This window comes from Dipodomys ordii, unplaced genomic scaffold, assembly GCF_000151885.1.
Source record: "Dipodomys ordii isolate 6190 unplaced genomic scaffold, Dord_2.0 Scaffold1, whole genome shotgun sequence".
Classification (NCBI taxonomy): Eukaryota; Metazoa; Chordata; class Mammalia; order Rodentia; family Heteromyidae; genus Dipodomys; species Dipodomys ordii.
Genome location: NW_012267217.1, coordinates 46,627,241 through 46,654,382, shown reverse-complemented (window position 1 = coordinate 46,654,382; position 27,142 = coordinate 46,627,241). Strand labels below are relative to the sequence as shown.

General features: G+C 33.9%; 1 protein-coding gene across 4 annotated transcripts in view; it reads left to right on the top strand.

The window, feature by feature from the left end:
* Window positions 1–27,142, top strand: part of Erbb4 (erb-b2 receptor tyrosine kinase 4) — a 1,030,419-nt gene that overhangs the window by 737,933 nt on the left and 265,344 nt on the right. For all 4 annotated transcript variants that reach the window (XM_013011535.1, XM_013011517.1, XM_013011544.1 and 1 more), the window contains exons 9-12: window positions 304–430; window positions 8,830–8,903; window positions 9,982–10,072; window positions 12,806–13,005. In XM_013011535.1, coding sequence (XP_012866989.1) covers window positions 304–430; window positions 8,830–8,903; window positions 9,982–10,072; window positions 12,806–13,005 — 492 coding nt within the window. The remainder of the gene's footprint in view (window positions 1–303; window positions 431–8,829; window positions 8,904–9,981; window positions 10,073–12,805; window positions 13,006–27,142) is intronic.

The following is a 27,142-nucleotide window of genomic DNA, read 5'->3' as shown; positions in this document are numbered from 1 at the left end:
CTCCACGATCTTTCTCAAATATCCATACTCATTAAACTATAGGAAGATACTGGAGCAGACTCAGCAGTTTCATTCCTGAAGAGAGAACAATTCTAGAGATCTAGAGAGATTATGCCATGTTAGAGCACTTGACTTAGCATGTGTTAAGGCCCTGTGTTTAATCCCCAGCATCCAAAATAAAAAAATTTTCCAGAAAAAAATTTTATTTTTATAATAAAATGCTGTTCTTTATAACAAGATGGTAATAGTTTGTTTGATCAAAAGAAAGATTGCTATCCCCCTGACTAAGTCTTATTTCTGCAGCTTGTGATGGCATTGGTACTGGGTCACTGATGTCTGCTCAGACTGTGGATTCCAGTAACATTGACAAGTTCATAAACTGCACGAAGATCAACGGGAATCTGATCTTCCTGGTCACCGGGATTCATGGGTCAGTGTTCAAACTGTGTATGAAAATATGTTGTAAAGATGTAGACTAAATTGCAGAGGGGCCTTAGCATTGTCTGGTTTTCCTTGATCCAGAAAAGTTTTACCTACCCCGAGGCCTTTTTGCCAACAAGGAATCCAGCAGTGATGGGAAACACCACTGTTGGAAGGTGACTCAAGTTTCTGTTTGGTGACTATTGAGGTACACAAATATAAACTTGTATATCAGTTCAAATGTATATGAAGGCAGACCCCAAAAATCCATAATCTTGATTTATTATTAGAGAGATTAGGAAAACCATAATAATTCATAAATCGGGAGACTTCTTTCAAATTTGCAATTGGCTAAAGATCGATAACATAAATTAATGCCCTTAAAAAAACTCACATGAAACAAAGTAATCTGATAGGAAGCAAAATTGAAATGCTCTTGCATTTCTTTCAACTATTATCTTTGTCCAAATGGATTTTATGGTCATTATTCTTAAGTTGGGAAGTTAGGCGTACTACCAGGGAGCTATTAATGTATTTCATTTTAGAAATACAAATTGGTTCATTATCAGGGCTCCTCTATGAAATGACTATGCACCCGTTTCAACTAAAAAAGCAACAGTGTTTGTATTTTTTCAGTTGTAATAAAAACATCAATATTTTCACTATATTTTTTATCTATTTGTCTCTATCACTATGTGATCTTTTAATATTAGTGCTACAGGCTACAAATAAAGAATAAAACTCACATTTCAATTCAAAGTCTTACTCAAAACACGTATCACATCTTTCTAGGAGAAAAATAATTTTACACATTATGAATACCTATGTCAAAAAAGAGCAATAAGAATAATGAACCAAGTATTTCCTTTCATTCAAGTAAATTATTGCTTGTATTATTGTGTCTTTACCTTAAAATATGGCTTAAAATATTATTGTCTCTTTACATTAAAATATGGCTTAATGTGGTCTATGTCAGATGCTATAATAGTAAACTATAATACATATTATACTATTTGGTGATACACACTCGTAATCCCAGCTCCTTAAAAGGAGGAGGTAGGAGAATTGAAGTTCAAGGCCAGCTCAGGCAAAGTTAGCTCATGGGTCAAATGCTCTGAGTTCATTCTTCAGAACAATAATAATAATACTTTTAACTTTCTTTTCAAACTTGGTAATTCTTATCCCGTATTTTATATGGTACTTATCTATTGGAGATGTGGAAGAGTAGTCATTTTGAAATGGGACCTCTCCAGTTTAGCATAGTCCACAGTGACCCACTGAGTCTATCTGTTGCTTTCTTAGTCTGCTTGGTTCACTGGATAGTAGACTGTGTCGTTGTTTAGGTATATTCATAGAATTTCATGAATATAAGTACTTCATAAACTATATCTCAATTTAATTATTTTCAGCTAAAAATAACATTAATACACACCATCTGTTAGTAATGTCTTCTGAAAAATACAAAAATAAAACATAATTACTTGAATCATGTTTCCTGCTTTCATGTGAATATGGGATCCATTTCTGGATAGCAAACAACTTGCAGTCATATTGTTATGATTTACATTAAACAAGTAAGTTTCATCCTTTTTTAGTCCAATGCCACTTTTTCATATATATATATATATATGTATTTATGGTGTATCTATATGTGTGATTGTGTGAGTGTTACACATATGTACACACACACACACACACACACACACACATATATATATATATATATATATATATAAACCTCTATATATGTGAAAGCATTTCATACTTCTTCAACTCTGAAATGAAATCTATAGGAATTTTAGGCTACTACCTACATAATTATTTTTTAAAGACTCATAATTCTATAGTTGGAGTTTGAAGAAGAATCAAGAGAAACATGATATATAATAACACAGGAATTGATAAGAAAATGCTCAGCTTCCATTTATGGTGAAAAACTAGACTTATGAGATACAGAATTAGAAGTCATTCTGTGTGAGAAATACAGGAAATAAAGAGCAGAGAGACAGCTGACCTTTAGAATTGAAAACAATAACCAGGCATGTTGTTGCATAAAAAAGGAAGGAAATAACTTTCATTGAAAGTGGAGCAATATTCCTAGGGCACTACACAGAAAGCATGGCCAAGACTCAGGCTTACACCTAGGAAGTCCCAAGTTGTGTATATATATTTTTTCAAGTGTTTTAAGGAGAGACAATGCTTTGCTGAAAGAGACATCTAGCAACCTTGGCTTCAGCTTATTATAGAAAGACTATGCATCAATCCCAATCACTATTACAAAGGAGATACCCTCAAATGCCTCCACTTTCTTAGAGCATTACATTCCCCATGGAGAACTGCTACAAGATTTTCATGATTGAAAGATTATCAAAGCCACCTGCTAATGGTTAAAAGTTTTAGCACTAAAATATGGGTCAGAAGATTTGGAAAAAGTTCAACCCAGTAAAGTGTCACATAGTTGCTTTTGTTTTAGTTCTTCATTAAACTGTTTTTGAAATCTAAATACATGTTAAAGGTAATGTTTATATAGTCATATATTTGTCTGCTGCTAAGAGGAGGGTTTTGTTTAATAAAAAAATATAAAACAAATGGTAATGACTACCCCATGGGGTAAAACCATTTTTATACAATGTGTAAAAATGAATGTACATTGCACATTCATCAGAATATTATAAAGCTTTACATTATTTAGACTTTTAAGAAAAAAATGTCTTTCTATTTCACACAAGTACCAAAAATGATATGGAACCAACTCAATTTCACTTGAAATAGAAAGTTTACAAAGCTAACCTTTTTTTTCATTATTTAGAGAATACTTTATTAGTTTCTGTAATCAAACCCATGTAGATAAGACCTTACATATTTAATAGTGTGTTTACCCCTGTACAAATGGAAAAAAATTAAGTTTAACATTTCTAGACCAATATGGCTATTAATTTCTGTACAATGCCAACTCAACACAGTAAATACCTTTTTTAAAAAAAAAAAAGACTTATCTTAAAATTAGCCTGAGAAAATAAGCATTAAATGTTGTACAGGGTGGTTTGATCCAGACAAGACTGGATCTTTGCAGCTCCATGATAGACAACCTTCCTTGAGTCAAATGGCTCCATTCTTGTTAGACACTCAATCACAGATTTATTGAACAATTCATCTGTTTTCTTGGAGACATTTAATGATAAGTACATTTTACATTGATAGTGATGGCAATCAACGATAAAAATATTATGAATTATTCTTCCCAGTACTTGAATGTTAGAAAATCTTAATCAATGGTACAAAAAAGAAAAGTGTTATCGGAGAGGGAGAAGGAAGGAAAGGGAAAGGTTGAGAGAGAGAGATAAGGAAGAACAATAAAGACAAACCATGTAGAACAGTCAGTGCAAAAAGAAATTCTCCTGTCTAGTTTATAGCATAGAAAATTTTGTTACACATATTATTTTTAGACTATCTTAGAAAACAAATAGAGGTAAAATTTTCTTATACCCTAAATCATACACCCTAGTTTAGATGTTTATCTGTCCTTAATCACAGCACTTAAATTTGGAAATTTAGAATTATAGCTAACATTATTGTTTCTCATGTCTTGTACATATGTGTGTCTTTATATGTATGTATATATACATATATATATATATATATATTACATATGTGTGTGAAACAAGAGTACAGCCCTAATTCTTGCTCTTATGCCAGCAAGAGAGTTATAATGACTCATTTTTATCTCGGGAAATTGTAACTGTAAAGTCAATTCAATAGACATAGACATTTTTCTATAACTGCAGGTAATCGTGTGTGTGTGTGTGTGTGTGTGTGTGTGTGTGTGTGTGTGTGTGTGTGTGTGTGTGTGAGCAGTCCCGAGAAAGAGAGAAAGATGTATAAGGAAGTTTTAAACAATAGAAGGTATAGCAAATAGGAAAAGTTTAGTAAGTCAAAAACATGACTTTATCTCATTTTGCTATTAACCTGAAAATATTACTAACAGGTTTTTAATAGCATTTGTAAGGCTTATTAAAGTAGTTGACATATTTTAACAAAAACAAAAATCAATCATAATTGAATGATATTCTTTTCAGAAAACAAGATTTTGCAAAAAGTAAATGGCCTGGTAATTTATCAATTAAAATGTTAATATATAAAAAAGCTAATGGAAGTTAATTTGCATATTTGGGTTTTGACATAGTAGTTTCATTTCCAAAAATAAAAATAGTTTCTCATTTCCTTATTTAGAATGAGAAGCATAGGCAAAGCTTAGAGTTTGAAGTTTAGGGTTAATTAGTAGAAACCTATCTTTTCTGTGTTTTGTGGTTTCTGACACCAGTCATGTGTTGTGCTTGCAATCATCAAAGCTTACCACATCCGTATTTCAGCAAGGAAAGTTTTATTAGATTATAGCCTGCAATGATCAGAAACAATGGAACATGGGTAATAAAAAAATAATTTCTCATGGATTAGTGAAAACATTTCACTCTCTTTATCTAGAGCTTTATTTTTGATTACCAAACACAATGACAGGGTAATCATAATGTTCAATGAAAGTAACATATTTTATGTTATAAATCAAAGAGAAAGATACACGCAAATTAGCAAGAAAATAGTTCTCCATAAGCTTTATGAGGAATAATTTGCACTTTTAAGAAAATTCAAAAATACACAATTAAAAACAAACTGATTTAACTTGTGTCTGATAAATTGCTAATGATACGTGTTGTCATAAATCACAGATGGTATTAGCTTTGAGAAACCCAAATGCCAATGTTACTCCTTGTGATATAATTTAGTTCCAAATGACATTTTTCTCAAATAAGAATGGGTTTTTAATCTGGACACTGTGGCTCAGGCCTATAATCCTAGTCACTCTGTAGGATGAGAGCTGAAGATCACATTTCAAATCCAGCCCCAGCTGAGAAATCTACAATTCTCTTATAGCCAATGAACCAGCAAAGAGCTAAAACTGGAAACATGGGTCAGATAGTAAAGCACTAATCCTAAGCAAAAATGCTGAGCAAGAATGTGTAGCTCTGAGTTCAAACACTAATCCTGAGAGAAAACAAAACAAACAAAAAATAAATTAAGTTTCAGAATCAAATGAAAATTAAATGTTTCAGACTTGGACTTTCTAACTTTGAAGCTTTATTCATTAGAGGTGAAACTGAATTCCCTATAGATATACTATTTGATGAAGAATCCAAATTCTGTGTCATTAAAAACAAATCTAAAAGCATCTGTTAATCCCTTTCCTCATCTTGTCTAGGACGTTAGACAACACATTGCTAACTTTCTTATGAATATTAAAATGGAATTGAATTGCAGTTAACTACTCTTGTATTTCTTACCTTTTCACTCCTTGGTCATAGTTTAAATTTAGCTGCCTCCTATTCTGTCCTGTAATGTTTTCAGGGTGTCTGCTTTGACTCTGAGGTCTTTGATCCATGAGTTGATTCTGGTGCAGGGTGATATATAAGGATCTAGCTTTAGTTTTCTACAGGTGATTAACCAATTTTGCGAGCACCTGTTACCGAAGAGGCTGTCTTTCTTTCATTCTATTTTTTTTAGCTCCCTTATCAAAGATTAGGTGGCTATAAAACTGTGGGTTCATTTTGGGGTTTTTCAATTCTATTCCATTGGTCCTGAGGTTTGTTCTTGTGCCAGTACCACCCTGTTTTGATTACTATGGCTTTGTAGTAGAGTTTGAAATTAGGTATTGAAATTCCTCCAGCACTGTTCTTTCTGTTAAGGATCGTTTTGCTCTTCGGGGTCTTTGTTCCATATTTGGATTGCCTCTTCTATTTCCTTGAAGAATGAGGTTGGAATATTGATAGATATCACATTGAATTTGTAAATAGCTTTGGGAAGTATTGCCATTTTTATGATGTTGATCCTTCCAATCCAGGAGAATGGGAGGTTTTTCCACTTTCTAAGTTCTTCTTTGATTTCCTTTTTCAGGTCTTTAAAGTTTTCACTTCTTAAGTTGTTAATTCCTAGAGGAGTTGCTTTCCTGATTTCAGCCGCACTCTTCTCATTGTTGGCATGCAGAAAAGCCATTGATTTTTGAGGGTTAATTTTTTTGGGGGGGTGGATCTGGTCGTGGGGCCTGAACTCTGAGCCTGGGTGCTGTCCCTCAGCTCTTCAGCTCAAGGCCAGTGCTCTATCACTTGAGCCACAGTGACACTTCGGCTTTTTTCTTTTTGCTTATGTGGTGCTGAGGAATCAAACCAGGGCCTCAGGCATGCAAAGGCAAGCACTCTACCACTGAGCCACCTTACCAGCCCATTTGAGGGTTAATTTTGTGCCCTGCTACTTTGCCAAAGTTTCAAATTAGCTCGAGTAATTTGGGAGTGGAGTCCATGGGATTCTTTAAATACAAGATCATGTCATCTGCAAAGAGGGAGAGTTTTACTTCATCTTTCCTATTGGGGTCCCCTTTATATTTGCATCTTGTCTTATTGCTAGGAATTCTAATACTAAATTGAAGAGAAATGAAGAGAGTGGACATCCTTGTTTTATTCCTGAGTTTAGAGGAAATGGTTTTAGTTTTTCATCATTTAGTATAATGCTGGCTGTAGGTTTGTCATATACAGCCTTTATTGTATTGAGGAATGTTCCATGGATTCCTAATTTTTCCAGAGCCTTCATCATAAAGTGGTGTAGGATCTTGTCAAAGCTTTTCCTGCATCTATTGAGATAACCATGAGATAACAATGTGGTTCTTATCCTTGCTCCTGTTGATGTGATGAATTATATTAACTGATTTGTATATTGAACCAGCTTTGCAACACTGAAATGAATCTTGTTTGATCATGATGTATGATTTTTTGGATGAATTGTTGAAGTCGACTGGCCAAAATTTTGTTGAGAAGTTTTGCATTGATGTTCATCAAAGAAATGGGTCTATAGGGCTGGGAAGGTGGCTCAGTGGTAGAGCACTTGCCTTGCATGCCTGAGGCCCTGGGTTCGATTCCTAAGCACCACATAGGCAAAAAGAAAAAAAGCTGGAAGTGGGGCTGTGGCTCAAGTGGTAGAGCGCTAGCCTTGAACTGAAGAGCTGAGGGACAGAGCCCAGGCCCAGAATTCAGGCCCCATGACCGGACCCCCCCTCCCCCCAAAAAGAAATGGGTCTATAGTTCTCTTTCTTTAATGAGTCTCCTTGGCACAGGCTGAAATTTCCACAATAGAGACCCACAAACACAACAAATCAAAGAAAGTTTGGATAAATGGGATTGCATGAAGCTGCAGAGCTTCTGCATGGCAGAGGACATAGCTAGCAAGATCAATAGAAAGCCCATGGATTGGGAGAAGATCTTCACTAGCCGTACAACAGACAAGGGTCTCATATCTAAAATATACTTGGAACTCAAAAAATTAAATCCCCCAATAACAAATCCTCAAAGAAACAACTGTCCAATAAATAACTGGGCTAAAGACTTAAAGAGAAACTTCTCTGAAGAGGAAATAAGGATGGCCAATAGGCACTTGAAGAAATGTTCAATCTCTCTAGCCATAAAAGAAATGAGATACTACCTCACCCCAGTTAGAATGGCTATAATCAAGAACTCTAATAACAACAGATGCTGGAGGGGATGTGACAGAAGGGAACCTTACTGCATTGTTGGTGGGAGTGTAAACTTGTTCAACCACTTTGGAAAGCAGTATGGAGGTTCTCAAAAGACTCCACTTAGAGCTCCCGTATGACCCAGCAACCCCCCTTTTGGGCATTTCCCAAATGATCACAAACAAGACCACACTAAAGCTCCCAGAACAACTGTGTTTATTGCAGCATTATTTACCATGGCTAAGTTAACCAATCCAGATGTCCCTCAGTAGATGAATGGATCAAGAAAATGTGGTATGTTTATACAATGGAATTCTATGCCTTCATCAGAAAGAATGACATTGCCCCATTTGTTAGGAAATGGAAAGACTTGGAAAAAATTATATTAAATGAAGTGAGCCTGGTGCAAAGAAACATAGGTCCCATGGTTTCCCTTATTTGCAATAACTAGAATATATCTGGGACAAGTAGAAAAGGTCAAAAGCTATGTACATATGACCAGATAAGATGAAGTTAAGTAAAATGAACCCCAAGATAAGGACACTAGTGGTTTTTTTTCTTTCTTGCTATTGTTTCTAATATATTTATAAGGTACCTTGTGATTTATTTTGTTGCTTTGTATGTTCCTCCTGCACAGTATAACCCCTGTTTTCACTGTATTTGATGTCATTATAATTTGGGGAGGGGAAGGGAAAAAACAAAATGTTTAAATAGGGATACAGGTGGAACCATTGTAACAATGAGATGTACAAGACACTATATTGAAAATGAACTTACTCATTACCATGCTCATGTAACTGTAACCCCTCTGTACAGGATTTCACAATAATTTAGCTGCCTCTTTCTTCACTTTCTAGGGACCCTTACAATGCGATTGAAGCTATAGACCCAGAGAAGCTGAATGTATTTCGGACAGTCAGAGAGATAACAGGTACTACTTATCATGTAAATATTATACTATAACTACAATCTGGTGTGTCCTTAAAAGCATTGTTATAATATTGGGATCGTGACTCATTTTCAGAGGAAATTCTAGTTTGTGAAAAACTGTCATTTTGAATAATGGTGACTTTTGTGCACATTTTGAGTGCCTGTGGAATTACAAAAATAAATAGTCTTGAAATATTGTTACCACTTTTTAGGTGATGTTAAATGATCTTTCAACCCATTTAAAATAATTACTCTCGATAGAGATACTATTGAACATGGGTACCATGCAGCACATGTGTATCACACATTTATTGAACATTTATTATCCTTAATGCTTTTATAATATATATTATGGAGTTCATAGGCATGAATCAGGCAGAGATTTACCATCAAAGAACTTTAAGTGTAATGAAGGATGTTATAAATATATAAAAGTAGTTGAAAATGGAAGGTAGATATCGACATCCTAAACAAAGAGGTGAGATGATAGGCCTTTACACATGAAAAAATTTGCATTTTCTCTTTAGCTAGACTACTTTCTTTGCACCAACTAAGAGAAATTAAACTTCATTATGGAAATATTTTGACATACATAGTTTTATAATTCTGTAAGTCTGAAACATGTGAATTCTTTTTTTTTTTGGGGGGGGAGTCCGGTCGTGGGGCCTGAACTCTGGGCCTGGGCGCTGTCCCTCAGCTCTTCAGCTCAAGGCTAGTGCTCTACCACTTGAGCCACGGTGCCATGTCCAGCTTTTTTCTTTTTGCTTATGTGGTGCTGAGGAATTGAACCCAGGGCCTCAGGCATGCAAGACAAGTGCTCTACCACTGAGCCAACTTCCCAGCCCAACATGTGAATTCTTAACGGTCATAATTTTGATGTTGTTTATTATTTAGCCAAGAAACTTGGGGAAGTATATTCAGTGTTGGGGAAGAAAAATAAAAAACTACTTCAAAATAAGAAACATTCCTGACCCTTTATTTCTTACCCTTTCATCCATGTTTGTCATATTTGAAAAATGGCCAGCACTTGTTTCTAAAATAATGATATTCTGAATGACTTTAACCCTTATCACTTGCAGGTTTCTTAAACATACAGTCATGGCCTCCAAATATGACTGATTTCAGTGTTTTTTCCAACCTTGTGACCATTGGTGGCAGAGTATTATATAGGTAAGTGCATATGGTTTAAGCTGGAAGTCACAAACTTCAACAGTAACATCATATGTAAATTGAAGCCATATTCTTACTCCTCAATTGAGCCTAGAAATATGTTTTCAACTTTAATTCTAAAGATAATCTCTATGAAAATATGCCAAGTGATTGTGCAAATTACACAGAATTCATAGTTTTTTTAATGGTATAGATTATATTACTTAATGTTTTGTAGATATGAAACACATGATATGAGGCATTAAATCCAATCTTCTTTCTGATCTTATTGTATCTACAAGACAGATTTGTATGACTTGACAGTGTCTTAGGTTTATGAGTTACAAATGCTTTTTGAACAGGAGCTAACTCTGGTGCTGTCATTGGAAACATGCAACATGGAGGACACGTTTCCAAGATTGGTCAGCCACTGTTTATGCAGTTCTGATTCATAAATGACTAAAGTATTTGGAGCTGAGACAGACACTGTTATCAAGTTTAATTATTTTAAAATCACAGGCTAAGTCTTTATTAAGCCATCATTTTTATCTCAAATTGTATCTGTATCAAGTTCTTATTTCTAAAAGAAAATCAGTTTAGTTATATAAAATAATATTTAATATGATTAGATATGAGAATTGCAGAATTAATACTATGATTAAATGTTATATTAATATTTTACTTTTTAAAAACCACGTTGACTTTGATCAAGATATACTGTATTCATAAATGGCAACTCCTTTGTACAAACACTTGAAGATTTTTAAAAATGCAAAAAAAATACTACCTTGAATTTTACTACTAAAAGGTAAAAGAGATATACCTGTGGGTAGTTTCAAAAAGAAGTGTTAAAGCTGGGTGCGGCTGAGATCTGAGGATCCCAGTTTAAAGCCAGCCAGGTCAGGAAACTCGGTCAGACTCTTATCGCCAATAAACTACTGAAAAAGCTGGAAGTGGTTCTGTGGCTCAACTGGTACAGCACTCTCCTTGAGCAAAAGAAGCTCAGGAACAGTGCCTAGGCCCACAGTTAAAGCCTTAGAACTGGCAAAAAAGAAAAAAATAAAATTACTAATAATTAATAAGCATGAAAAACTTCATCAGCCTTAGCCTTCAAGGAAAACAAATCGAACCTGTATTGAGACGCCAGTTTATTCCAGTCAAAATAGCTAACCTAAGAAGACAAAAACAAGGTCTGGTGAAAACGGCAGTGGGAACCCTAATGTACTGTTGGTGGGGATGTAATTAGCGCAGCCTCTGTGGACATTGTTGTATAGTCTCCTCAAAAAATAAGACTGTAACTATCATCTGATCCAGCTATACTACTTCTGGATATATTCTTAAATCAAAGTCAGCATAGAGCAGAGATACCCGAGACACAAGTTTATTGCATCACTATTCAAAATAGCTTTGTATGGAATCAGTCTTTGTACCTATAAACAAATGAATGGATAAATATGATATGATATATTTGCACAATAGACTATTATTCAGTTATTGAGAAGAGTTGAGTCATTTCATTTTCAGGATAATTATCATTATATGAAGTGAAATAAGATAGAGAGGGTAGTAAGGAGGAGAAAAAAGTGGACAGATAAGGACATTGAGAGTCAGTATGGTCAATTTAAATAATACATATTTGAAAATGTCATAATGATACCCATTACTTGATACAATTATTACATACTAATTAAAGTATACCACAAAAAGTAAAGGGAAAGGAACTTATTAAATGGATAGTGAAAGATATGATGTATTGAGTATATACACAGCTCTTATTCTCTATTGAATAAAATATTATAAACCAGTCAAGATGTACTGATATTTTAACCAATTCTGAGTATTTCAATGGGAGTGAAAAAAATGAAGATGAATAACATCTCAGTGTTTGTCATTCAGTCAACATGTTTTTTAATTAATAATAATAATTCTAAATGTTAGCAGCAAAGCATATTTAAAATTATTAGTCAACAAGGACTTTTGATCTCCAAAATGAAAAATAATGCTCATTAGTTGCTTGAGATATGTGAAGTATATTCAGCATATTGTTAGAGAATAGAAAATAAAAAATAATTACCAAAAATGTGATCTATGTTGAATAAAAGCAAACACTAAAAAGATAATTGATTAGCATAAAGTAGTCATTCTGAAATTTTAGAGTTTTAGGTATCTGTCCAAGCCTTCTGAATACTTTTTAAATTTTAGTTGAATTATTTTCTTTACTTTCTGTCAATCTTGTAATTATTATATTTGATGTCTAAAGCATAATTTAAGTGTGAAATCTTATTTTTTGCAATATCGTTTCTCTGAAAGCATGTCCAAATCTATTATATAGTTATCATGGATTTAATATCTTACTTTGAGTAGATAATCATCCAATAATTATTTATCTAGTCTTAAAACAGGATTGAGTTGTTGAAGCACATAACATTTAGGCAATAGGGTAAGAAAGTGGGTAATTACAGAGAGAGAGACAGAGAGAGAGAGAGAGAGAGAGAGAGAGAGAGAGAGATTGCCAATGCTCAATTCTTTAAAAATCCATTTTTCTTTTGATAATTCTTATTACTAAAATTGTTAGCACATGGCATTTAAAGACCAAAATACTGCGAATCTGCACAGAGGTTAACTGATGCGATTTTCATTTATGTCCATTAATATTCTTTTGAGAGTGAGGTACACCACCCTCAGTGACGCCAGGAGACTGTATCATGGCCAGAAACCACTTACTACAGTTGTTTTCTCCTTTCTCCTCCTTAGTGGCCTGTCACTGCTTATCCTCAAGCAGCAAGGCATCACCTCTCTGCAGTTCCAGTCCCTCAAGGAAATCAGCGCAGGAAACATCTACATTACTGACAACAGCAACCTGTGCTACTATCACACCATTAACTGGACAACACTCTTCAGCACCATCAACCAAAGAATCGTGATCCGGGATAACAGAAAAGCTGAGAACTGTAGTAAGTACATTGTCCGGAGATGTAAAACACTGAAACTTTAATGAGTTTCATTTCACACTGGCCCCAACAATTGGGAATAACAGGAAGTCAGCATTTGTATCCATATCCAATTGTGTCATGGAGTGGTATTTGTAACTACTGAGATAGTACAAAGAAAAATAGAGAGGAAAATGTCTTATACCCTATTGTATGACTGCAAATCTTGCCTAATCTTAGGAATCTTCCTTTGCAGATTTTGATTTGATAGATCTAAAGGAAACCCAAGCATTTAAGTGTTTAAATGGCAGGCAGGTAATTCCTTAGGTGGCTTTGTGGAAATATACCACATTGAATTCTATTTGCTCATTGGTTTCAGGAGATCTAAAAGATAGAATAACAGAATTTTTCTATATGGCAGTGGTAGGAAAAATATAGACTAGTTATTCTAAAGAGTGGAAACACTGTTCTAGAAATATACTGAGAAGTACTTTTGTTTTATAAAAGTATTTATATAGGCATATCGTTTTCTTTGTCACTTGGTAACGATTGTCCTACCTCAACACATCTATCTTATAACAAAAGGAACAAAGTTAACATGGGCACTTGAATGTATAATTTCTGTATGATCTATTGATACTTCAAGGGTTAATATTTGAATCTCCTCTAGTTTTGAGTTTTACTGCCTTCTACATCCTGTTTCTAGTACAATTCATGTAACTTTTTGACTTACAGTAAATATTAGATACAATGACTCAGAATTCAAATGATTCACTTGCAAATGCATAGTTTATTGTGGTCACAGTGTGTCAAGTTCTTGTAAGGCATATTCCCAAAGAAAAGTTTTATTCTCAGGTTAACTAATTTATATCTTTGATCTTATCATCAAAACAGACAAGAACGTGTGCATATATAATTTATTTGATTTGTATGTATGTTAAATAAATATTAGTTATTTTTAAGATATAAACTCTTACAAGGCCAACAATTTTTAAGTTTATTGAGTTAAGTAGTCAAGTGAATTAATTTACTGTTCAACAGCTCACTTCATTGTGGTAAAAGTTTAAGGCAACTCAGGCTAACAATTTTGATAAAATATACTCTGGGCAAAACTCCCATTTTAGCTGCTTTTGATCCTTAAAAATATTTTCCAAATAAATCTATAACAACATGAAGTTTTGTTTTAAGTGAACTTAAATTCTTACACTTTCTTCTTTTCTGAATAGAATGAGGAAATATCAGATTTCATTATGTATAAAATATGCATGTTCATATTAAGTGAAATTTTGCTTTTCCTTTAGTATGGATTGTTTCCTTGTTTTTATGTACTGATGAGTCCTGAAAGAAAGTTTGTTTCATTTTATTCTCTAGTACTGAAACTTCTAACCACACACTTCTCTGTGTATGCATATAGGCTACAAAGTAGATTGGTTCATAGCACAGTAGAATTTCAACATGATCTATAACTATTTCTCTGAACCAAAGTGATGTGTTCTTGCTTCTACTTCATTCATTCAGAAATGCCATGTAAGGGTACATATCACAGATAAGAAGACAACTATGTTCATACAACAATATCTAAAGGAAAACAAAATAGTCAAACACTCTTTTATGAGACATTTGCTAATAATCTTCATATTCATATTTTTATCCTTTTAGAGATGAACAAAAAGACAAATGGGAAGAAAAAAATAAAGAAAAATTAACTATAAACGAATAAAATCAGGGAAAGTTCATCATATATTGTTCTATACCTCTTTATGACTGGGAAATGTTTCAAACCAAAAGACAGTACATACTAATAATAGCAGTAGTAAACTAAGTCTAAGATGATCTTTAACTTTCAGTGTTGTGCTTCATGGATAGAGGTTAGCTCTTTTTCAGATCATGAACACATTTTTTTTCTATACACTTAGATTTGATTTTGCATTGTAGGGAAGAAAATGGACTAGATAAAAGAAAAAATTATATAGTGCCAAAGTGTGAAATCAAGATTTTTATTTTTGATTGTTAATATCTTAGGATAAATATACATTGTATGTAATCCATTTATTAAAACGTGGACTTCAGTTTCACATCACAATGGTTCTAGGAAAATCTTTTGCCTGCTTTCTTAGTAATATAATTACAATATGCACATGACCTTGGAGATTACCCTACTGATATTTACAAAGATCGTGTAAATGAATGCACACCTATGGTTAAAATATTATCATCTCAAACACTCTCTGAAGATGAGAAGACTTAAATATTTGCTTCCTTTTGAATGCACTGTAAATAATTCTTGGTATCTGCACAATACACATGAGTATACAAATACATTCAATAAAATAGACAAGTGCACCCACAATATGTGTGTATAAGCATTTGCACATGAAATCCACATATAATAATACACACTTAGAAAGTGCATGCATAATCAAAAAAATCATGTATGTCTACCTCTATGTTACAGTAACAAAATGATGCAAATCTTGGAATTGGTTATCTAGCATAAAACCCTTAATTTATAACAGTAAATTTGGAATTCAAATAATAACAATAAAAGATATTTTTTTTCACTGGATCTATAAAGGGTAACAGAAGCTGCAGCAAACTGACTCTTTTAAGTCAGAAGTTTCAAAGCAGACTTTGTGATTTGAAAAGACTGAGACTCAGAAAAACAATATGACATGAAAAGCTAGAGCACTTTCTGCCTCTTTTGCAATGTGGTTATCCTAACAAAATGGCAGTGATGGGCAAAGGAAGTTTGAAGGTAGATTAATAAAAAAAATAGGTCGGCTCTTTTAAAAGAACTAAGTATAAATTTTTACACTTCAATAAAGCAGTTTAGAGATAAATACCATACCAACTATTTCAAAACCCAGGTTACATTTGAACTTACATGATTTATGTCTTTAAAAAATTGTAGAGGTATATTTAAACCCAACATAAAAGATAGAATTAATTTTATTTTTGATGTTTCAAAATTGAAATAACTTCAGTTTTTCCAACATTAACAGTACTTTTACTTGTTGGATATCAAAATAATAAAAGTTATCTATGAAGAAAAGGCCATTTTGGTGCATAGATACATAATGTATATAAAACCATAGACATAATACACCATATAATTTGCTATGTAAATTATATACATCATATACTTTTAGTAAGTTCTGCTTTTATTGCATTCAATATACTATGAGCTTTTCTCAAGCCAGTGTGTTTACTAAATTATGTTGAACCAATGTTATAATCAATTGGACATTTTTATAAGTTATATCAAAGCTTCTAGATTTTCTTTTTTTTTTTTTTTTTGTCAGTCGTGGGGCTTGAACTCCTGGCAGGCCTGGCAACTGTTTTGACTCAGCTCTTCAGCTCAAGGCGAGCACTGTACTGCTTGAGCCACAGCGCCACTTACTATTTTCTAATGGTTTATTGGAGATAAGAGTCTCACAGACTTTCCTGCCTGGGCTTGCTTTATACTGTGATCCTCAGATCTCAGCCTCCTGAGTAGCTAGGATTACAGGCGTGAGCCACCAGGGCCTGGCAAAATTTTTATATAGTTTTTAATGTAGTTATAAAAAAAGAACCAAGAAATTAACAAAATAAAAAACAGAAAAAATAACATATAATTAGCTAGAAAAAATGCACATGTTTGCAGACCACACAAGCACATTCAAAATTACCCATAAGATAAGAAATGATGGTCAAATACAGTGATAATATTGAGTGTTTATGTGTGAATATGGAAATTCAGGGAAGAGTAACATGGGAGAGATGGGAGACAATGATGGGAGGGATGGCACTGATGAAAATGCTCTATATTCATAAACTGACGTGTTGAATTAAAACTCATGCAGCTTCTCACAGATAACTGCAGAAAGTTAGTCACTATATGTGTGTGTGTGCAGAATTAATGTACGTAACTTTTGAAGAGCCTTTTCAAATATACAAAGAAAAGAGACAACTCCAACACTGAAAATAGACAAAGTTGATGGATAAAACGAATAAATTCAAAGAGAAAAACACAAATGATCACTCAACAATAAAAAGACATTCAAATTCAACCCAAAATATGTAAATTTAAAACTCATCCTTTTTTTTCTTCTTTCAGATTACTAATAAACCAGTGGCATAAACAATATCCACTAGGATTTTCAATGCAGTAACAATGATGGAAAAATTCCTAACACCAAGGGCTCAGGACAAGTCTAAACTGATCCAGTGTTTCTGAAAGATAATATAGCAATATATAAGACACATTTTATGCCACCTAATTTACATACAGATTCCACTTTTCATATTTTTTCTTTAGCTCTGGGAAATAATTGCACAGTATAACCTTTTGTGAAATAGTATTCATATTATGAGAGTGGTAATAATGAGAACAATATAAAATAATTCAAGTTACATTTACATGACTCCATCTTTTAAAGGTCCCAGTATGTGTGTGTGGGGGGGGGGTAGGTGTATACACACATGGTGTTAGAGAATGAACCTAGTGCCTTGTTTCTGCTAGACAGGCATTCTATCACTCAAACACAGCCAGAATCCCACTACCTTTTAAAGGTATCACCAATTTTAAGTATCATCACATCAGGAAAATAAACCACAACATAAATTTTAGTAGGCTCAAACAACATTCAAACCATAGCAACAGTAGAGAAACAAATAGCTTTTGTTTTAATATAAGGGAAAATCTCTATTATTAGATCTTAGTTAAACTCAGGTTTATAATTTGTGAAAAAGATTTGGTGATAGTATTTGCCTCATTACATGCCTAGGTCAAAAGAAAGGACTTTGCCTGTATAGCTATTATAAAACTCTGCTAAAATAAATTACATTATTCACTCACATGTACACAGAGTATATGGTATAACATACACTATTACACTATTAAACTTATCTGTGGATTTTTAAATTTCTTCGTAATGGGAAAGGAAATAAACTAGGGAGAATTTTCTTTAGAAGGGAGAAGAGAAGTTCACTACTCTATTAAAGTAGTGGATTATAAGTTTGTAAAAGCAAAAGCACATCTACTAGTGGTAGGTATAAAAGAACAAGGGGCATTGTATATTGTAGAAAATTAATAGAAATTTTAAAGTGATCACCTGAGATCTTAAGTAGATTAAAAAATCTGTTATTGAGAAGCTCTTCAAATACATCATGCATCTTTTCTCCTTTCCTAATTAAAACTTATTTTTGTTGAGCTGTGATTTGAATTCAGGAATGTTTATTAGGCATGCATTCTATCACTTGAGTAATGTCCCAAGACCTCTTTGCCAAAGCCCTATATATGATTATTATCCATCTCTCCAACTAGAGGGAAGTTTCATAAGTTAAGAGTTGTGTATCTTATTTCATATTTGTGCTCTGCCTCAACTTTTAGCAGTTTGCAGTAGAAAGGAAATATGTACTGAACATGTAAAACAGGCATACCTATAATCCCAGTCTATCACTTTACCACTTTAATCCTTAGGGCAACTTCTGGTTTTCTGGTGGCTAATTGGAGATAAAAGTCTCAGGGACTTTTCTGCTTAGGCTGGCTTTGAACTGTGATCCTCATGTCTCAGCCTCCTGAGTAATTAGGATTACAGGTATGAATGAACATCACCTGGCAGCAATTGCAATCTTAATAGGAGTTTTGATCTGTGGTTGACTCTACAGTTTCAGAATCACATATATTGAGAGACTGTATACATTTTTATGTTTATCTCAAGTTTTATGTTCCTGAAATTAGCAGTAGAAAATCTATTCTTGTACATGAAACTAGAGGAAAAAGCAAGATATATAAAACTATGACTAATGTTTAATAACTGAGGTCTTGGGCCAAGTGATTCCATGTTACAATGAGGCACTGTGTGTTCAGAATTTAATTGAGGAGATCAGTAGGTAATAGAAATGATTGTTTCTCTGTGCTGACCAACACAAGAGCAACAACATACTGAGCATTTTATTTTCCAGTATATCATGAGGAATATGTTCCTATGAAATCACAGTATAATCTTTTTTCCCATCTTAGTCACCTCTGCTATTTTGTATGTTACAAAAAACAAATTGACACTGTAAATTAAGACTTGCCTCTAAGAAAACTATTGCTAAGGTAGGAGACTTTCTTTCTCTGTCTCTCACCCTTTTATCTCTAACTGTACACTCTTATCCCAGCCTAAGCTTTGGGGTTGATGAGCACTCACAAACCAGGTACTGACTGGTTTGTGAGAAGAATCATTCTTTGGCCTGGCAGCCTGTCTCCACTCAGAAATTAATGAACTCTGTTACAGTTTTCATTAAACCTTAGCAATAAAGTACATAATTTAGAATATACTGAAATCAATACTCCAAGTCATTAGAAAATAGAAAGTCTTAATTATACCTCTACAATTTCCTGTTTTTCTTTTGAAATCACTGAAGTAATATATCAATACATTCTTTATAATTTACTCCCTACCAAAACATGAGATTTTGTTATGCTATTGAATCAGCACAATGCAATAATTATTAATGATGCTGCAAAAATAGTCTCTGTATCCTTTTCCAAAAAGATATAAGGAGTTACAGTGGCTTGTTAGCCTCAGGAACAACATTCCTCCTATTGAAGGAATTCTGAAGGCCTGTCAGTAAAATCCAGCATTATTACCAGCCTCAGGTTTTATATCTTTAGTGGCAAAAATTTAACTGACTTGCCTATACATTCATAGTTGCAGAAAATTAATGTTACAAAACTTAATTCTTAATCATATAAAAATTGGGTTCTGATTTCCAAAGGTCTTTATTTCAGTATTATGTTTGTATTGTGCCCCTCTAACCTAATGACCTCCTTCAGTCTTGCCCCATGGTACTTGTGAAGGTGATGTCATTTAAGGGTGCATTTAAATTCTTCATGATGTGTGTAAGATGTGGGGGGTCTATCAGCCAAGGAGCAGTGTCTTTAGAAGAAGAAAGAGAGGCAACACCAAGTGAAGGCATATGTAAACATGGAGGGAGGACAGCCAAGCAAATAGAGAGGTGAAGAGTGGAGTCGAGCAGCTGCAAGGCACATAGCCCCGGAACGGTGAGCAAACATCATAGAGAGGCACAGGCAAATGTGGCCTGGGCGCTCCCAAGCAGGAGCCGGCGTTATGATTTGGGACTTCTGAGAACTAATTTCTTCTTCCTAAGCAACCAAGATTGTGGAAATGCTAACCCTTTGAAGCTAACAGACATCGTAATGTGAGGTCCATAATTCTGCAGCTTAGTTTTGTACTAGAACATTCTGAGCCTAGCCTCTGTGAGAAATCCTTTGAGTAAGGGCTCTGTCATATCTATTATTTTCCTTATTAGACTCTGGTCCAAAATATATTTCTGTCTGTCCACTGGACTTTAATTTTTCCTATTAGCTTTCTCACTTCAGCTGACATATTTCTCCTTCTACAAGGGCTAACCTAGGGTTAGCCTCACGGGAGAGGACAATGGCTCACGTCTTTCCTTGTACAACATAATCATATAATCTAACAACATTACAATTATCTACGTATGATTATTTATTATCCACCTCTCCAACTAGACGGAAGTTCCTAAATTAAGAGTTGTGTATTTTATTTCATGCTTTTACTCTCCCTCATCTTTTAGCAGTTTGTAGTAGAAAGAAAATAGGTACTGAGGAATTAAGCCAGGCATGGTGGAGCATAGCTATAATCCTAAATACTTGGGCAACATAGGCAGAATGATCTACAGTCTGAGGATAACTCGGGCAAAGATAGTGAAACCCTATCTTAAAACCAATGTTGAAAAACCTGAGGGGGGGGAATGAGAATTGTCAACACATAGCCCAAATGATAAGAGTGTTTGATTAGAATGTACAAGAGCCTGTATATCATTGCTAGAACTAAAAAAAGAAAGAAAGAAAACAGCTTATGAATACATGGATATCTTTCTATGTTTTCAAATTTATTGTGATTCTATATGTTGAATACTTATTAATGTATCAGGAACTTTGAATGCCATATAAGTATTAGGTCTTAATATCACCTTGAAAGGAGATGCAGTTATTCAGTTTACAGAAGTGTAACATGTAAGTTAATCTCCCAGAGTTTCATGACTCATAAAACCATAAGGATTCAAGTCCATGTCTCTCTAATCACAGAGCCTGACCTCAGGCTCCTGACCTGCTCCATTGAACAATACTTTCAGTACTTTCAGCCTTAAAAACTGATTAATGATACATTTTCAAATATATTCCAAATATATTCCAAGCAAAATCTATGCTTCTATGTGTGATAAAAAATGTGAATACTTGTAATACAATAAAAGAGAGGCTATGTTTTTCTGCTATTGTACCCACAGATAGATAGTCCATTTCAATAATGTTGAGTTAATCCATTTACCTTCACACATGTAGTACTGTAGTGAAATCCATTATTTTAAGTGTGTCTCATTTTTAATGGAAGCAGGTTCAATATTCTCTATAAAGGTTGAAATACTAAGCACATTATTATCTCGCCAAAAATTTCACAGGCAGATACAGTTCAGAGGAGATAAAGAAAAAAGTCTATTTTATAGCTTCCAGAGAAAACAGAGAAGAAGTTAAAGGTTTCTTAATAACTACATTGCTAAAGTTTCTTTAGAGAGGTTCATTATGGCCTTGAGAACTCTTAAGTAATCCAGTAAGCCTTCTGCTCCACATGTGATTGTCACTCAGGAAGGTCAGAATTCTGCTGGATGCTTGGTGGTGATTGAAGATTTCTTTTAAGAATTACAAAGAAGTAGTCTCTCTGGTCTCTTGTTTTATGCTATGTATAGATACTTGTTGATTTCACCTTGGAGAAAATACTCCAGCTGTCTCCAAGTCCATCATCCAGTAGTCTAGAAAACTTGATAGGGGTTTGGGTCCTCATTTTTACTGCTTTGCTTCCATTCCTACTGTTCCTTTAACTAAATTTCTCTAGTATTGGGCTCATGAATAAAGACTCTAGGAGGTAATAGACAGTGAGAAAGGAGGTAGGATTTTGGTGAAGCTAAACCTTTCTCTCCAATGGATGTAAATGCATCTAACAGAAAATCCAAGCATTTGCACTATTCTACACGTGGTAAAGTTCTGACTGCATAGTTATAATCCTCAAGACTGTTTGATGCTAATGAAAACTTAGACAAGCAGACCACATACACTCAATAGAGGGCCTAGAAAGAGCCCACATTTGATACATGTTCCATTGTTATGCCCAATGTACAGCCCGTAGTTGATCAGTGTGCTCAATTTATATGTAACGGTCATGTAAAAACAATTCAGGGATGAAGGCAGTTTTTAGAACTAATACAGCCAAGGGTGGGGGGATGGGAAGGGATGGGAAGGGGAAACAAAGGAGGAGGCTACAATGCTTGAGAAGAAATGTACTCATTATCTGGCCCATGTAATTGTAACCCCTCTGTACAGTATTTTCACAATAAAAAATAAATAAAAATTAAAAAAAGAACTAATACAGCCAGTGAAAGTGAATATCCACTGGCTAATAAATGATTAATCTTACTCTAAATCTCATACCTTATGCAAACATTAACTAAATGTAAATTATGGACTTAATTATATGATGCAAAACGATACGGTGTTAATTTTTTTAATTAATAAAACATAGGGAAAGATCAGATTTATAGCTCAGTGATAGAACACATGTCTAGTATGGCAAAAATTCTGAGCTCAAACTGCAATGCAAGAAAGAAAGAAGAAAAGGAAAGAAAGGAGGGAGGAACAGAGGAAAGAGAGAGAGAGAGAGAGAGTACTTGAGATCTAGGAAAAGGTAAGGGAAATTTTGATGTAGCATCAAAACTATAATTTACAAAAGAAAGAAACCTTAATAATTTGACATTATCAAAGCTAACGTATCTATGGACCTAGGACTATGTCCCAGTTGAAGAGCATTTGCTTCACATGGGAAAAACTCTGGCTTTGGTCCAGAGCCACAAACAGTACAGCAGAAAACAAAGTGTTAGAGCTAGGAGTAGTGGACACTGATGTAGTAGCAACACTTAGGAGGCTGAGGAAGAGGATTAAGAATTGAGGCTAGCCTAAGCTATATAATGAAACTTTGCCTAAAAATAAAACCATTTGTTCCACAAAATTTTCTATTAAAGGATGAAGATCCAAACTACAGATCAGAAAAAGTAGATTTTCTAGTTAGATAAATCGATTAAAGACAAATAGAAAGATAGAAAGAGAAATCATTGATATGAATACATAGGAAGATTCACCATAATGAACTCACAACAGTTATTAGCAAAAACAACTAAAGCATGCAAAGGCATGAAGAACACCCATTTTCTGAAGTATCTTTACAAATGGAAAATAAATGCCTTAATAGTGGTTCAACATTACTGACAATTTTATTGAAATTCATATTAAAACCCCACAAGATATCATTATTCCTATTAGGATGTCTACAGAGTAACAAAATCAGGTGCTGGAGAAAATATAGAAAAATTGAATTAATGTGTTCATTACCAGTGGGAATATAAAGTAGTACAGTCACTCTAGGGAAGTTTAGTATTTTTTAGAAAAAAATTCAACTTTCAATATGATACCATCACCCAAATGAAAATTATAGTCACATAAACACATAGGCACAAGTATTTCTATCAGCAATAATACTTCCAACAATACTTCCAAAATATAGGGAAAAAGCAAATATCCTTCAATAGATTAAGACACTGTGATGGTTCATACATAGAAAACTACTAGCAATGAAAATAAAAATGATTACTAATAAGCATAATACCATGGAGGATGCTCTAGAGATTTAGTCTGAGGGAAAATCTCAATCCTGGACTGTTACACATATCTGAATCTATTTTTAGGCATTTTAGATGACAGCACTATAGAAATGGAACACAGTCTAAGAGAGAATGGATGGGTAAAGTGGAGATGAAGGCAAGAGACAAGGCAGTGGAAAGAAAAATGTGCTAAGGTAGAAACACACTGGGGACCATTTTCTCTATTTTCTCTATCTTGACTATATCAGTACAAGTATCCTAGCAATGCTGTTGTTCTAGATAAAACAAGATAAATGTAACAAGGTTATCTCCATGTTATTACATAAAATTGCATATGGATGGTCACTTATCTCAGAATACAAAGTTTACTGAAAAATATGTATACTACAAGCCCCAAGGATACATTTACAGATCAAAGAGTTATGTAGTTCCTGTGTCCAAAATGTAGAAATAGATTAAATGAAATAATAAAAATTTAACTAAAGAACTAAAGATGTGTCTTAAGTGGTGAAATTTGCCTATTGGCAAGTCTGAGATCCTGATTTCAGTCCTCAGTATTAGGGAGAAGAAAAAGGGAAAAGAAAAAAGACATCTCAGTTCATCCAAATTATAGCAGGAGAAGAAGAAAATGAGTAAGAGAATAAACATAAAAATTGAAAAAAATGGATAAAAATAAGCCAGGCACCAGTGCCTCATACCTGTAATCCTAGCTCATCAGGAAGCTAAGATCTGAGGATCATGATTCAAAGTCAGCCCCATCAGGAAAGTCAGTGATACTCTATTTCCAATTAACCACCAAAAAAGCTGGATGTGGAGTTGTGGCTCAAGTAGTAGAGCACTCAGCTTTGAAAAGCCCAGGGACAGCACTCAGGCCCTGATTTCAAGACCAGAACCGAAACAATTTTTTTTTTAAATAACAAGATTGTCATATTGGATATAAATACTTTAACATTTAGTAAAAGACAGACATTTACATACTTAATTTAAAATAATAAATAATAAAAAATCAATTTATATACTTTCTACAAGGTTTAGTCTTCAAAAGTAAAATACAAATGAATTGAAGTAAAAAACACAAAAGTTTACATCTATATAAATAGTTATATAGATGGCAAATTAAATATAGATATTGATACAGATATACAGATATATAGATACATACCACTACTGATCAATGAAATAGAACCTGAAATAAACATTTATTTAAAATAGACATTTTAAGAAGTATGAAAAGATAATTTAACTGAGATAATATAATGCTTTTTTCAATTAGTAGTTCTATAAATATTAGATTTCATATGCAAAACTAAACTTTGCTGGCTGTCAGTGGCTCATGCCTGTAATCCTAGCTACTCAGGAGGCTGAGATCTGAGGATCACGGTTCAAAGCCAGCTCGGGCAGGAAAGTCCATGAGACTCTTATCTCCAATAAACTACTAGAAAACCGGAAGTGGTGCTGTGGCTCAAGTTATAGAGCAGCCTTGAGCTGAAGAACTGAGGGACAGGGCCCAGGTCCAGAGTTCAAGCACCATGACAGACAAAAAAAAAAATCTTTTGATATTACATTGCCAAGATATTTGGCTAAACATGTTTCTGGGCATATCTGGATGGATCAGTGTCTTAACAGGAATACAGAGTAAAACAGATTGCTCTCCTTAACACGAATGGGCTTCATTAAGTTCATTGAGGGCCTGAATAGAATAAAAAGATGGTGAAAGGAAGAATTCACAATCTCCCTGACTGCTGGAATCTGATCTGCACTGCTGTGTTCCTGCCCTTGGATTAAGACTTAAGCCATTAGTGGAGCTGTTTATCTATCCTTTGCATTTGGACTAGAATCTGCATCATCATTTCTCTTAAATCTCAGGTATTTTCATTCAGACTGCAACTGAATCCTGGCTTCCATGGGTGGCCAGCTTACAAATGGCAGATAGTGAGGCTTCTCAATTTTTATATAAAATAATATTATATTAGGAATTATGTCACACAGTTATATAACTACATATATACATATACATACATACATATATGCATACATACATACATATTCAGATATCAGTTATACCATAGTTTTAAAAAAATTCTAGAGAACTTTGACTAATGCCCATGAAGTCACAATGTATCATAAGTTTTTACAGCAGCAATATTTACAGTATTAAAAATGGAAACAATTCAATGGAAATGCTTCAACAGATTATGAAAATGGCAATGTATACCATGAAATACTCATGGCAGGTAGCATGTACTGGAACAAAGCTACTCACTGAATGGCAGTCCCAGAAAAATAAAAAATGGCATGGAAGAAGAAAGGAAGAAAGGAGGGAGGGAGGGTAGAAACTCCTAATAACCTATTCTTCATTAATACACCAGAGGATTAACCCAATGATAAAGTTAGAGACCTCATGATCCAAACACTTTCAACACTATTATTGTAGTAGGATTACAATTCATAGCAACATCAAGTGTCATGTATAACTCAGGAAAACTGCTATACCTACCTACATTTTCCTGGCTTAAACTGGGCTGGATTATTTAGGCAGTTATTAAGTTATAAAAGTTCTTGTTAATTCTGTTGGCATTGAGGAAATGTTTTACAGGGTTTAATTTTGAAACTTCTTAGCCTCAGGATATTGGGCAAAGAAAATATGATCTAGATGATTTGTCATACTACTTTAAAACTATTCAAAATCAAGATGTAGGCAGATTGCTTTTGATCTAGAAAGGAGTTGATTTTCATGACTATCCCAGATATGGTCTTGGTTTATAGTAAACTGTCATGTTCAGTATCATTCTGTCCCATCTCACTAATTTTCCTGACATTGCCTTCTATATTAGAGTTGATAAATCTTACATCCATTATTGAGTAAATTGTTAACTAATGGGGAGGTAAGGAAGATTCTGATGTTTTATCTGTTTGAGAATTCTTAACAGTTTAGAGAAAACACATGATTGTGTTTCAGACAATTCATATAGCTTTTCAGATCCCAAAACAGCATTTAAAGTCTCTAGGAGATCTTATTCAATATTCAATATCCTGTCGATAAAGTTATGTTTTCAACATAAATAATCATATAAATAACATTCAGTTAAAAAGAATACAGAAGAGTGACCCCTAAGTGATAAATTTCAAACATGGACTTAGCATCTCTCATAGCAAAATATAGAGATAAGACAATCACAATCATTTAATCTATAAAACCCTGTAGAAAGGATGAATGCCATTTGCTGAAGATTTTTTTTTTCTTACATGTGTCTAATATCCAGGTAGGTTCAGTACAAGTAGAGTAGAAGCATGTCACTGAATTGGATAAGACTCAGTCTTACCAAAAACTGGTATGTTAACACAAACACAGTGACCAGCATGGGAATTGGGTAGGCAGTTATAACAGTGACAAGTCTCCTTTACACAAACTCCTTTAAAGTCATTTCGCTGCCGTTGG